The sequence below is a fragment of the Ursus maritimus genome, unplaced genomic scaffold (assembly GCF_017311325.1).
Source record: "Ursus maritimus isolate PB19 unplaced genomic scaffold, ASM1731132v1 scaffold_17, whole genome shotgun sequence".
In the NCBI taxonomy this organism is placed as follows: Eukaryota; Metazoa; Chordata; class Mammalia; order Carnivora; family Ursidae; genus Ursus; species Ursus maritimus.
The window spans coordinates 54,731,462-54,744,111 of record NW_024424119.1 but is presented as its reverse complement, the minus strand read 5'-3'; the positions used below and the strand labels follow the sequence as shown (position 1 = coordinate 54,744,111).

Sequence of the window (12,650 nt, the reverse complement as noted above, 5' to 3'; positions counted from 1 at the left end):
TCGAGGTCCGTCAGTCTGGAGGAGACGCACAGTCATCGAGTCAACCCTCCTGGGTAAAACGGTCCTCAAAAGCCACAGAAGCCTCGCTCCGCTTCTCGACCTACAGGCCCTAACTGGTCCGCCTCTCACGGCAGCCAAGCTGGCGGTCTGGGGAGCGGGTGTGTGACTTACCCCAGCACCCAGGCAGCTGACAACACCAACTGAAAACCCTGATCAGCGCGTACACCCTGCCAGGGAATGAAAACAAGCCCCCATTGTTCCTACCATCTCCGAGAGATGAACAATCTGGAAGACGACACAAAGGAGATCACGTTCCGAAGGAGCACACCACACACACGCCCACGACAGGGCCAACGCAGACTCTAGAAGGTGAAGGAGAGGGGCAGGGGGGGTCGGCCCACCCCGCGCCGGCACGGGACAGTGTGCGGAGGCCGCGTCGGCTCTCCGGCGAGGACGTTCCCCAGTCACGGGCTGAGGATGAGCTCTCTCCCCTGGGTCAGAGAGGGCTGGGGGCGGCAGAAGGGAGAGAAACTCTGGGGGGAGGCCGGTATTTACTTCCCCCACGTGCTGTCAAACACGGCCGGAGGCAGATACAAAGGCCACGGCCGGACGTGCGTGCGCCCCGGTGGGGAGGCCAGCCCGCTGCAGAGAAGGCCGCCTGGTGGCCCGGACGGCCGCCTGCTCTTCCCCTGCTCCCAGCGAAGGGCGGCTGGGGGCCACGCCGGCCACTCACAAGCGTTTCTTACCTAATTTCCCTACAAAGCCCAGAAACAACGAACCGGTTTTTATTTCCCTCCACAGGGTGTCCGTTACTCAGGGTGAATGTGCTCGAAGGATAGACGCCGTTCTCGCACGTGTCAATAAGGACCAAATACCGGAGTCCGGTCAGGACAAAAAGTGACGCACTCGTCAGAGGGCGATCTTAACTGTTCCTCTGAGCTCCCGGGAGGCAAATGAATCCCTCATCGGTCCGTCGGCAAACACCCAGAGCCCCCTCATGCCGGGCAGGGCGCCTTTTCGACACCTACGCGGCTTGACCAGGCACGGGGCCTCACTTCCGGTCTGTTCGTCCGCGACAACTGACGGCCCGCCTACCCGCCAGGGGCCCTACCGAAGGCGGCTGACGTCGCACACTGGGCACCTGCAGTCGGCGCAGCCGACAGACCCGACGTCACGCCCTGGAGGTACCGCAGGGGCCCCGTCCGTGGTCGGGCAGGACCGATGGGGGCGACCACGGAACCCCGGCAGCGGCCCCTCACCTTTGCCTATGACGAGGCCACACTTATCCGCCGGCACCGTGTACGTTATCTCCTGGACGCCACCGGGGGCTCCCACGCTCCAGTCGCCGCGGCCACGGCCTCGTCCTCTGGCCACCGCGAGGCCTCCGAAGCCGTCTCTCTCCTGGGAAGGAAGCAAAGCTCAAGTGACGATTTCTGCCACTGCCACCGGGACCACGTTTCAGCCCCCGGGAGGAGGTGAAGTGACAGGATATAATCAATGCCACACGCAAGAACCTCGGCACCTTTCCACATTTCAGCATCTGAAGTGCTCTTTCAAAGCCAGAATTAACAAAATCCCAGGCGTAGTCAAAGAGGACGTGTGCAGACGGACGCGTGTGGTTACACGGACAGCCCCACGGCACCCAACTCAAACAGGCAGTCGCGAATAAACTCCCGTCAGACCCGGTGCCCGGTCGCAGGGACTCTTCGTTACTGGGCCCGAATGTCCAGGTGTCGGGCGTCGGTTCTCTCGTCCACACCGAGGCAGCCCTTTCCCCGTGGCTAACATGCGCTGGGCCTGCCAGATGCCAGGCGTCAGATGCGAGAACGAGCTGCGGGCATCTCAAAGTGACGCCTGAGCGGCAAGCAGGCCTCCAGCCCTCCCGGCCGCAGACACTACCCTCACGTAGTTGGGGCACCTCGCAAGCCAACTGGCGAAGGATAAAAGGCTCTCAAGGAAAGCCGGGTTGTCCCGTTCTCCCCAAAAGGAGGTAACAAACCCGGTGCGTGGGCCCACGGTTCGGGGGCGGAGCAGCCTCGCACAGCCTCACGCCGGGTGCCCAGCAGAGCACGAGCCATGGCCAACACCTGACAGAGGAAGGTTCCTTTCGCTTGGGGGCAGCCAATCTCACTGGAGGTCTTTGTCCCGAGTCGCTCGGGGGCTGCAGCACGTACGCCCTTTCTTCCATGTGGAGGGCAAAGCTGGCCAAGCTGAGCGCCCGTCCGTGGAAGCGAGAGGCTGACCCGATGCTCAACACAGCGGACAGCGTCTGGAAAAACCTGCCCGCGCTGAGGAGGAGTAAACTGAGCGCTTACGTGGCAAAACCTGCCCGCGCTGAGGAGGAGTAAACTGAGCGTTTACGCAGAATCCAAGCCAGCAGCGAGCAGAGATGGCTGGAGTGCTTTTTTCCCTGCACTTGGCTTTTATGAGAAATGAATAATGAGTAAACAAGGCCACTGTAGGGGTTAATGTTAAAAGGCCTGCGCGCACGCGCACGCACACATGGCCGACTCCCTGGCCTGCGCCAGACTCTCGGAGGTGAGGCTGTCTCCCCGCCGCCCTGCGCCTCTGCAGCTCGGGGTCTGTCGACTCCTCCGGCTACGAATGATGCCGGACTCACTTAGGCCTTCTCTTCTGAACTTGCCTCATCCTGAGAATTGCCCAGGACTCCGGCAGAAGCCCAAGCCCCTCTCTGGGATCTGCTGACTGGGGAAGTGTGCGGTGGGGGCCGTCAACCCGTTTCTCCAACACGGATGCTTGCTGACTTGGGGGATCTCGTGGGCAGCACACCTGGTGCACACCCCCCCACCGGATCTGCAGCTGAGACCTCGGCCCGGGGAGGTTCAGAGGCCTGTCCCAGCTCACACGGCTCACGGCAGAGCAGGGGCTATGGTTTCCGATCCCGTGCTTCTCCTCGGCTCCAGGTGTTGTTAAACTTTCCCTCAGTCTGGCACACCTGGGACATGTGCTGACCTAGCGTCAGTCACAGGGGTTCCGGAGCACGTCACAGCAGGGGGCCGATGGCGATGCTAACAGCGTCACACAGGCTTGCTCGTGTCCCCGAGACAGACATGTGCGTGGAATCCAGTGCGTGGAGACAGCTTTAAGGCTCTGGAGGAGCTCGGAGTGTTTTCTGAAGCCAGGATTAGAGTTTATTTATTTATCTTGTAAGTAGACTCCATGCCCAGCGTGGAGGCCAATGCGGGGCTTGAACTCACGACCCTGAGATCAAGACCTGAGCTGAGATCAAGAGTCGGACGCTGAACTGACTGAGCCCCCCAGGCGCCCTGGAGTTGACGTAATATAGTTCCACACGAAGTACAGCCGATGGCTTGACATGTGCTGACCTGTGCTGTACTCCTCCCAATAGCTGAGTCAGGAACTTACTTTGTCAAGAAAACCTAGACCCTGGGAAAACGGAGGCAGGGCAGCAAGAAGCGAGTCACAAAATAGGTGAAGGCGGGAAACGGGCAGAGGTGGAGAAGCTGCCGGCCCTGTCCCTGGAGGCAGGCAACTGACAAGAGTGCTGCGTTCCAGAAACGTGACCCAACAGGGTGTGGCCGCCCTACGGTGCTGCCCTGAGACCCCGTGTGGCACTTTCCGCTTGTGCGGGTGGCGCACTGGAACCCCAGAGAGCCGGACCCACCTGTGCTGTAAGAATAAGCTCGTTGATGACGTGTGCTGCATGCTGACACCGATCTGGGGGTCCCATGACTTGTGCGGCTCTCTCCGGACTAATACCATCGTCTGCAGAACAAAGTGAGAGGCGGGGTTAGGAAAAGCCCAACTTCAGCTGGAAACAAAGGTCAATCTGACTTGCATACTGAAGCACAGACGGCTATATCATTTTGCATGGCCCATGTCCACACTCACTTCCTACGTAATTACAGGCATTTCAAAGAGATATCGTTCCAGAAACACAAAACAATAAAGCAAAAGAAAGCAGAATTGAGCTACGGCAATGTTGCCAAAAATGACCCTATCCCAATGTTTTCCCATCTTCAGAGAAATGAGGAAAATTAAGACAATGTAAATAATTTTGCTCATGAAGGTAAATCTACGAAATTTAAAGAGCTGTCTTATTCTAAGATGTCAGTCCTTTTTAAAAATGGTTTTATCTTTAAATAATGAAGTCAAAATAATAGTTTTTTTGGTTTTTTGTTTTTTTTTTAAGTCTTTACTTAACAAAACTGAAAGCTGGAAATGCTATGAGGGCCCGGAGGAGAAAGCTAGATTGAGAATTTGGTAATAGTATGGGGGGGGGGGAGCTCGAGAGAGAAGGAGGGGGGAGGGAGCACACACACACGAGCTAATGACACAGTCCTTGTCTTGTTAAGCGCTTTGTAAGTCTTCACAGCACTAAGGAGTTGCGACATCACCGAAACCAACCTGGCTTGAACTGAATCCTCACCCCGGCATCATTCTGAATCTTCTTGATCATCTCCCCGTTTCTTCCTATTACAATCCCAACAGCAAACCTTGGCACAGAGACCTAAGCACAGGGAAACAAAACCTGATCAGAGCTGCCTGCAAATCTGTTACTTCTTCAAGGATACATTAAAAAAAACAAACCCAAAAAACAAACCACTCGATCTTGATTGCAGCGCCTTCCTGGAAATTTGATAGAGCGTATTTTTCCCTCTTAGGAAAAAAATCGTGATTGATGACCACGTTCCTGCCTATTACGTGTATCTGCTGCATCTGAGATTTGATCACAATGGTTGTAACAATGAAGTAAAGAATAAGCCTTAAAGATAAAAGGTTACAAATGGCAAGCTCATCTTCCCAATCCCATGAAATCAGCGTAAATAGACCACATACACTGATTATACTGGTGGTCCTTGAAAAATTTTTTTTAATCTCCCCTTCATTCTTTTATTGTGGTAAAATACACAGAACGTAATCTTTATCATCTTAACCATTTGTAAGGATACGGTTCAGTGGCATGAAATATACTCACAACGTTGTGTAACCATCACCGCTCTCTATACCCCCCAAAACCTTTTCATCAACACCCCCCCTCCAATTCTGTATCCATTAAACAGAGACTCTTTCCATCAGCCCTGGTCACCTCTGCTCTACATTCTGTCTCCATGAACTTGCCCATCCTGGGCACCTCGTGCAAGTGGAATCCCACAGCATTTGTCCCTCTGTATCTGGCTTACTTTACGAAGCATGACGTTCACTCCATCCCTCGTGCTCTATCCACGGTGCAGCGTATCGCAAAACTTCATCGTAAAGGAAAGCTTTTCGGAGCACCCGGGTGGCTCAGTTGGTTAAGTGTCCAACTCTTGGCTTTGGCTCAGGTTATGATCTCAGGCTGTGACATCAAGCCCTGCATTGGGCTCTACGCTCAGCGGGGAGCCTGCCTGAGATTCTCTCCCTCTGCCCCTCCCTGCCCTTGCACACACACGCTCTCTTTCTCTCTCACCTAAATAAATTAAAAAAAAAATTTTAAAGTAAAGGAAAGCTTTTCATCCCATTCCACCTCATCAGTGAGTTGGGCTTCCAGATCTGATAGGGTCACAGTGCAGAGTGCCGAGGAAACCTGGCCTTTGGTCTTCACCTGGGCAGCAGGAAAAGCCTTGAGGCAAACCTCATAACCAGGAGGATGGCCCCATTCCCTGAAAGTCCCCTCCCTACAGCCGACGATCTCCACTATCTCGGTCCTTCCTCACACGCACCCTGGCTTCGAAGATGAGACCAGAGCTCACTCCCTCCCTCAAGGTTAAAGAGCTAACCAAAGTGTGGCGCATTTGCCTGGGAACCGACCTGCGGGGCAAGCATACCTCTATGCTGCCTCCCCCAACTCGGGCACCGAAGTCACCTCGGACACCGCGAAAGTCAGCTTGGTCTTTCTCGCGGATGATCTCTAATACCATTTCTCTTGCTTGCTGCGTAAACACAGAGGAAAGGCATTATTGAAACCAAAATCCTAAGAAAACACATGACACCAGGTGAAATTTCAAGATCAGACCCTGTTACGTGGGGCTTAAAGACTCAGAAGGCGCTGAGCTGTGAGACAGCTTACTTCCTGCGTTACCATGTGGGACACAGGCAGGCTGCTGGGGAGGGTCCCATAGATCAAATCCTAGGTGACGTGTTCTTTACGCGGCCCAAGACATCCACACAGACAAGGGCCCGCCCGCCTTTAAACCACGGTCGGATCAGCACATTTGTGCTGGGTCGGAGCTGGATTACCACGGCCTGAGGCAGTCTGGCACAGTTTCTTTCTGAGAGGTCTGTGGGTCGGCTCCACGGAAAAGACATTACAAGGCACCCCATCGCAGAGGAACTCCGGGGAGGTAAAGGGAAAACGCCAGCCCAGGGGGCCTGAAAAGATCTGCCAGCACCCAGAGATCAAATACCCTAATTACCAACTGGCAAGACGACCTCCTGTGCCTGACGCTCTCAGAGGCACAGTGTCCTCTGCCCCCAAATGCACTTAAGTCGGTCCATCCTCCCCACACCAGTCCCAGCCCCACAGGAATCTGCCCTGAACATCAGCCGTACGTAACAACTCAAGGTCATGGGAACCCAGGCTGCATCCTGGTTCTGGAAAAACCAAACCAAAAAACCCCAAAACAGCAATTAAAATCTTCAGACATTTGAGAGAAATTGGAGTGCGGGACTGACTCTAAGACGATGTTATGGGATTTGCTACCATTTTCTTAGGCCTGGTTACAGAAATTAGTTCTTAATTCTTAGGAAACTCGTGCGGGCTCTAGGGGCAGACGGTCATGACACCTGCCACTTCCTCACTTACGAGTGGTACGGGAAAGCAGAAATTAGTAAATAAGTAAGGCACACACCCACACAAGCGTGGCAAGATGACAGGCAGGGTGAGGCTATGCACGTATGTGTTCACCGTTCTATCTTTTCAACTTGTATGTTTAAAGTTTTTCATAATACGAAGTTGGGAAGAGAAAACAAACGACCAACAATTTATCCTAAACATAGCAAATGGCTTTTCCCAAATAAAAAAATGTGGAATATACATAGTTTTAAAATTTAAAAAAAAATACTAAAAACCTTCAGTTGTCATGATTTTCCTGCCAATTCAGGGAACATCAAGGAGATAAGCTCTTTGCTCCAGTGTTCTTTTCATAGAAGAACCAAAGGTTCCACCAGAGAAGGCAAGCAGGGAGCCCACCTGCATGTGTTTAGGGAGGTTAGAAGCTCTGGGGGGCAAGGCACCTGGGGGACCCTAGCCTGCTGGAGGGGTGTCAAGGGCCGCACCACTGACTGGAGCCCAAGGGAAGAGGCTGTTTTCATCACTGGCCCTCCATCCTGTTTTAAAACCAAGACTTTACGTTTGTCCCTGGACCGGAAGGACTACCAGTGATACCACCTTGGGTTAAGCTGAACAGCAGCATTCAGCCCTGGGGGAAATGAACAGGTGAAGGGGATTAAGAGGTACACACTTGCATTTATACGAGAAATAAGGCACAGAGCTGAGAAGTACAGCACCGGGGATACAGTCGCTAATACTTTAATCACTCCGCACGGTGACGGAGGGTAAGCACACTTATGGTGAGCCACTTCGTAATGGATACACGTTCCCAACGTGTTCAGTCGCTATGTTGTACCCCTGAAACCGACATAATATCGTGTGTCGATTACAAAAATACATCCATATGTAAATAAGCACACACATAAATCCATACGTGTGTAAATAGAGTATCGTGGGAGGGGAAGAATGGGGGAAATATTTTGCCGGAGACCGGTAACCTCGCTGCCTCAAAGCCCCCGAACTCCTACGGAGAAACAGCTGCTGACAGACTAGCTCACCAAGGTGCGTCACCCTGGAGCTCTTCTAAATGCAGCAAAGGCGAGCACGCTGCAGCGGGCAGGAAAAGAACATTCGGAGTTCACGGGAACAGACGCGTTCCCACACCCGCAGCCCACTCACGTTCCTGCTGACAGTGAGGTCGGAGGGTGGCTCTGCCCCACAGGGTCTAAGACTAAGCCCCTTACTGCTTTCAGAAATGGGCTGTCCTCTGTGGCTGGGCGCTCAGGGCACAGGACGCTTGCTCCGAGGGCACACGTATGCCTGCGGGCTGCTCACCTCCCACCGGAGCTGGAGGTCTCGCAAAAATGCGCCAAGAGAGAACAAGCAAGTGAGAGCCAAACAGAGCCTGCAGCTGAGGTACCCGGAGGCCAACAGACGGGAGCCTGCATCTGACCAGTGCAACAACACCGTCTCCATTTACGGGGACGTTCCGTACGCGCACTGTCCACGACCATCGCTGCCATCCTCGTGTGGCTCTTCGGCTCTCAAAATACGGCCGCTGTAAACGAGGAGCTCCATTCTCATCTGAATTAATTCAAATGGCCACCTGTGCCGAGTGGCTCTGGCGGAAGCAGGACAGCCCTACAGCCCTTCCATCATCACACTTGGTTTGGGGCAACAGTTCACCTTAAATAAAAGCACATTCAGCTTTACGACTTCTTGAATGACACGCAAGCTCTACACATTCCTCCCAAGTGTGACCCCCCCCAACACCTAGGACCCACGCGATCCGAGCTTTCTCCCCTACCTGTACTTTGAACGGGTCTCCGGTGATGCGGAGAGGCTTGTCTGCTCCCGTTGGCAACGGGCCGTCCTGGATCATGACCATTTTCACACCCGTCCGCTCCTGTGGGGGTAGCACGCCAGTACCAGCCTCACCGCCGGGAATAAGAACGCGCACGCAGCACAAGCATGGGGCTGGGTCCCGGCCACCCTCAGGCACGTCCCACCGACCACAAGGTGCCGCCCTCTGAGGACGCCGGCACGCAGGTCACGCTAGCCGTGTCCCAAAACCCTCCTGCTTCCTGGTCCCCAGAATATCTCAACTTAATGAACTAGTTTTCCGAGGTGCCAGGCGCTAGCGTCATCTAGTTCGGGCCCACGCACAGCTCTGAGACGGAAGGGCTCCCGTTGCCCTATTTCACTGATGGGGCGGGTCCTGAGAGCAGGCTGCCCAAGGTCCCAGAGCTGAGGCAGGGCGGGGGGTCAGCAAGAGGTAGATTCTGGCTTAAAGGACCCTAGAGCCCGCATTAGAGCGCCCACCAGGCCAAGAGCTGGGCTGTGAGAGCCCATGACCCCTGACCTGCAACTTCAAAAACCCAGGAGTTTGGAAATAAAAGTTTGTGCATAACTCATCTGGCAGCAAAACGAAGCTGAACTCTCGGCAGCGTATCTGTGGCCCTTCTCTCACTGAGCCTGACTGTTGTTACATCTGGCTAGGCCAACAAGCATCTGATTACGGGGTGCGCTCCGGAACCTGCCGGGGCTGTTCAATTCTGAAACACGTCCAGCTCCCCGTGGCTCACACGAGGGATTCTGGAACAGTAGCAGCTAATGTTTGGGGAGCATTTACTCAGTAACGGGCTCTGTGCTAAGGGTCTTATGTAAAGATAAAATCACAGGTATTACTTCAGCTTCAAGATAGCAGTGAGGCCCACAAGGACTCTGAGCCCTAGAGAAATACACAAATATATTCAAGATCCCACAGCTAGCAAGGGGGCGTATGGCTGGCTAAGAGCCCCAGCTCTGGACGCGGTACTTTCATCCGAGATGTCATCACGTGGTGGTAAAAGCAACCCTCACAGAGCGCCACTGCCCCAACGGGCCACAGGACCTGGCACCATACCTGGCCTCAGGCCCGGCCGCAGTAACCGCTCATAAAGCGTCTGTCCAACAGCACCGTGGACACCACCGGAGCAGAGGGAGCAAGGGGAGCTCTGCACCGAGGGCTGTACAGCCAGCCCGGGGCGGGGGGTAGTCTGAGTTAGGACCAGCCCTTTCCCCCCAATCCCAGGAGGCCCGTTGAAGCGCTGCTCTGCTAAGGGCTCACATACCTGCAACTGCTTGATTGTTTCCCCTCCTTTGCCGATGACCAGACCCACTTTAGACGCAGGGATAAGAATTTCCTGGATCGTGCTATTGCCGTCTATGTCGTTATGAAAGCCAGGTCCGTTCCGACAGCGGTCCACAATCTGCCCCAGGAGCCGTTTGGCTTGTCTTTGGGAGGGAAAAGAATCACAAGAGAAGGAGCATTAAATGAACATGCTAGGCACCCACGAGAGGGAAACAGCACCGGGGGAAGACCACGAAGGAGTCAAGGCAGCCCTCCATCCAGCTCCAGCTCCTGCCCCCACAACCCGGGAGGTCTGTGCCATCTGCCACGCTACCGGGCTGGAAGTTAAAAGCAACACACACCACACGCCAACGTTCCCACACAGCCCTGTCCGGCCTGCCCTCTGCTCGTGAGGGGGTCTGGCATTGCCATCACCAACATGTCTCGTCTCCTATCAGAACCGTCAGCCGCTACGGCGGGGGAGACCACCTCTGATCCCTCTGCGCCTCTCTCTGGTCCCCAGTCCGACATAATGCTTCCCACAGAGGAGACACTCAAGAGACACTGGTTAAATACGGGCAGGAGAGAGCAACGAGAGAGATGGGAAGAAAGCAAGCGAGGGTTAGTAGTCACCATCTGAATTCCCAGGCTCCGAATCTCTTCTCCCTAACCAACCTGCCCTACCACTTTTGAGCTCAGGCTATGGATCGCCAGTGTGGTTTCAAGGGCTGGGAAGAGGAGGCCGGGCCCTGGTGTGGCTCCATGCCTGTCTGCTTGGATTTTCAGGCCCCTGCTTCCCCTGGGATGCTGTCTGGTGCCGGGGGACTTGGAGGCGGGGGAGGGAGACTGCAGTGTTGACACAGCACGCCCAGCCTGGCCCGCCCAGGCCACCTGTCGGGGCGATTGCCTTTTCAGCACCAGAAGCTCCCCTGGCTGGTTTGTTCTGCAGTATCTGTTCCTTAAATCACCATGTACGAACTATTTTTTGTATCCTCCCATAGGGAAGAATTCAGCTACTATGCAGCACCCGAAGAAGAAAATGAAACTGTTTCCTCCTAAAGTTACAATCCCGTTGCCCGGACTGCCTGGGTAGAAGAGGAAGCAGGAATGGTTAGAAGAACAGAGGAAAGAAGAGAAAGGGAGGAAACAGATGTTGCCTTCCGTCGTCTTGAGCCTCTCTGTGTACAGAATCGGCCTGGCCGGTCTTCTCAGCGACTCCAGCTTTTTAATATTTTGCTTGGGTACTAAATTAACCTGTGTTGGAAGAAAAATGCCTTGACTCGAGCAAAACCATCCCGCTTGCCCTATAATACACGCCTGCCAGCGATATTCATTCTGGTTCACTGCTTGCAATGTTGTGGCAGAACAAGAGAATTTAAACTCATCTGGACTTCCGGAGAAATGGAAACAGTAAAACAGCCCTAGCTACTGAGCCACACGTAATCTGAGCACCCCTGTCCCCAAATGCAACGCTACTCAGTCAACTGAAAGAGGAGAGCGAGCAGACTCTAAGTTAGTAGTACGTCCCTGTTCCCCAGGAGGTTCGTGGACTGACAAGGCCTGCCTCTGATATAAGGCTCTGAGCCCGGGTGTCCCACGGTTGGAAAGCAATGCCAGCCGTAAGGTGGTCGCAAGCCCCCCACCCCCCCAAAGTCAAGACACCCTCTGGGAGGAGCAATGGCCACGAAGAGTCAATTCATTTGGTTCACAAATGTCAGAAGGGCAATGGGATCACCCCCAGGCAAAAGGCCTGGTACCAGGGTTCTCGATGGTTCACCAAGTGACAGGCTCACGAAGGCAGACCTGCTCAGGTAACGGAGGTGTTACCAAGGAAGAAGTGCGCTGATCAGAGCACTCAGGCGGGGTGAGCGCACGCTCTTAAAGGACCTGGTGTCTGAAGTGGGTGTTATGACAGCGGCCAGAAATTCTGTAGGGCTTTGGGGGAAAAAAAAAGTGATACCTTCCGTGTTTTAAGTACCAGAAAACTCCCCTGGCGTGGCAACCTCCCAGATCCTTCTCCACAGAAGCACCTACACTCGTGGCCAGGTCGCAGCAGATCCACAGTGCTCAGTAACAGTTTTGCCCTTCCATGTCTCCCCATTTGGGGAAGGAGGAAGAAGAATGAAAGGAAAAAGTAAATAAAATAAACTTACTCAATACTTTCTGGGGTTCCGGTAAGTACACAGGGCCTCTCTGGAATCCCAGAACTCTCTATAAGAAGAATCAAGAAGATGAGGTGTGTTGGTGGGCTTCAGGCAACCGTGCACCTGAGCCTCTGTGTACAGATGGTCTCTCTGGGCTGGTTCCTACGCCGGCCCCGCAGAAGCCCAGGCCCCAGAAAAAGACCATTTGCTTCCACTTGTGGAGAGAACAGTAGGCTGGTCGCTCCCCCCTAGATTCTCAAAGTAGAAACAAATTCTGCAGGGGGGCGGGCAGGACGCGGCGGAGCTCTCAGAGTGGGTCCTAATGAGTGGTCTCAGCTTCATTTCTGACCCATTTGTGTGCTAAGAAGTGCCTGAGTCGTGTCACCCGCTGTTCCTCAGTTTCTCCGCCTGCAGAGGGGTTAAGGTCACCTGTTTGCACACCAGTGAGCCATTTAACGGTAGATGCGCATCGGGCCTATTACCAGGTAGTGAATGACTCTCTCAAGACAGCAGTGACATGTATGTGGAAACAGTTCCGGGCCATTTGACAAGAGAGGAGAAGCCTGCTTTCCAACACCACACGACGCTTTACTTTGCTCCTAAAAAAACTGCCCCTTAAAATTCTTAATTCCAAAAAAAAAAAAAAAAAAAAAAAAAAAAA

General features: G+C 54.0%; 1 protein-coding gene across 1 annotated transcript in view; it reads right to left on the bottom strand.

Annotated features, from left to right (window-relative positions):
• Positions 1–12,650, bottom strand: part of FUBP3 (far upstream element binding protein 3) — a 55,788-nt gene that overhangs the window by 15,242 nt on the left and 27,896 nt on the right. The window contains exons 6-12 of the mRNA XM_040632073.1: positions 11,999–12,056; positions 9,847–10,009; positions 8,541–8,639; positions 5,790–5,894; positions 4,390–4,492; positions 3,647–3,747; positions 1,260–1,401 (exon numbers count right to left, since the gene is read on the bottom strand). Of these exons, the coding sequence (XP_040488007.1) occupies positions 1,260–1,401; positions 3,647–3,747; positions 4,390–4,492; positions 5,790–5,894; positions 8,541–8,639; positions 9,847–10,009; positions 11,999–12,056 (771 nt within the window). The remainder of the gene's footprint in view (positions 1–1,259; positions 1,402–3,646; positions 3,748–4,389; positions 4,493–5,789; positions 5,895–8,540; positions 8,640–9,846; positions 10,010–11,998; positions 12,057–12,650) is intronic.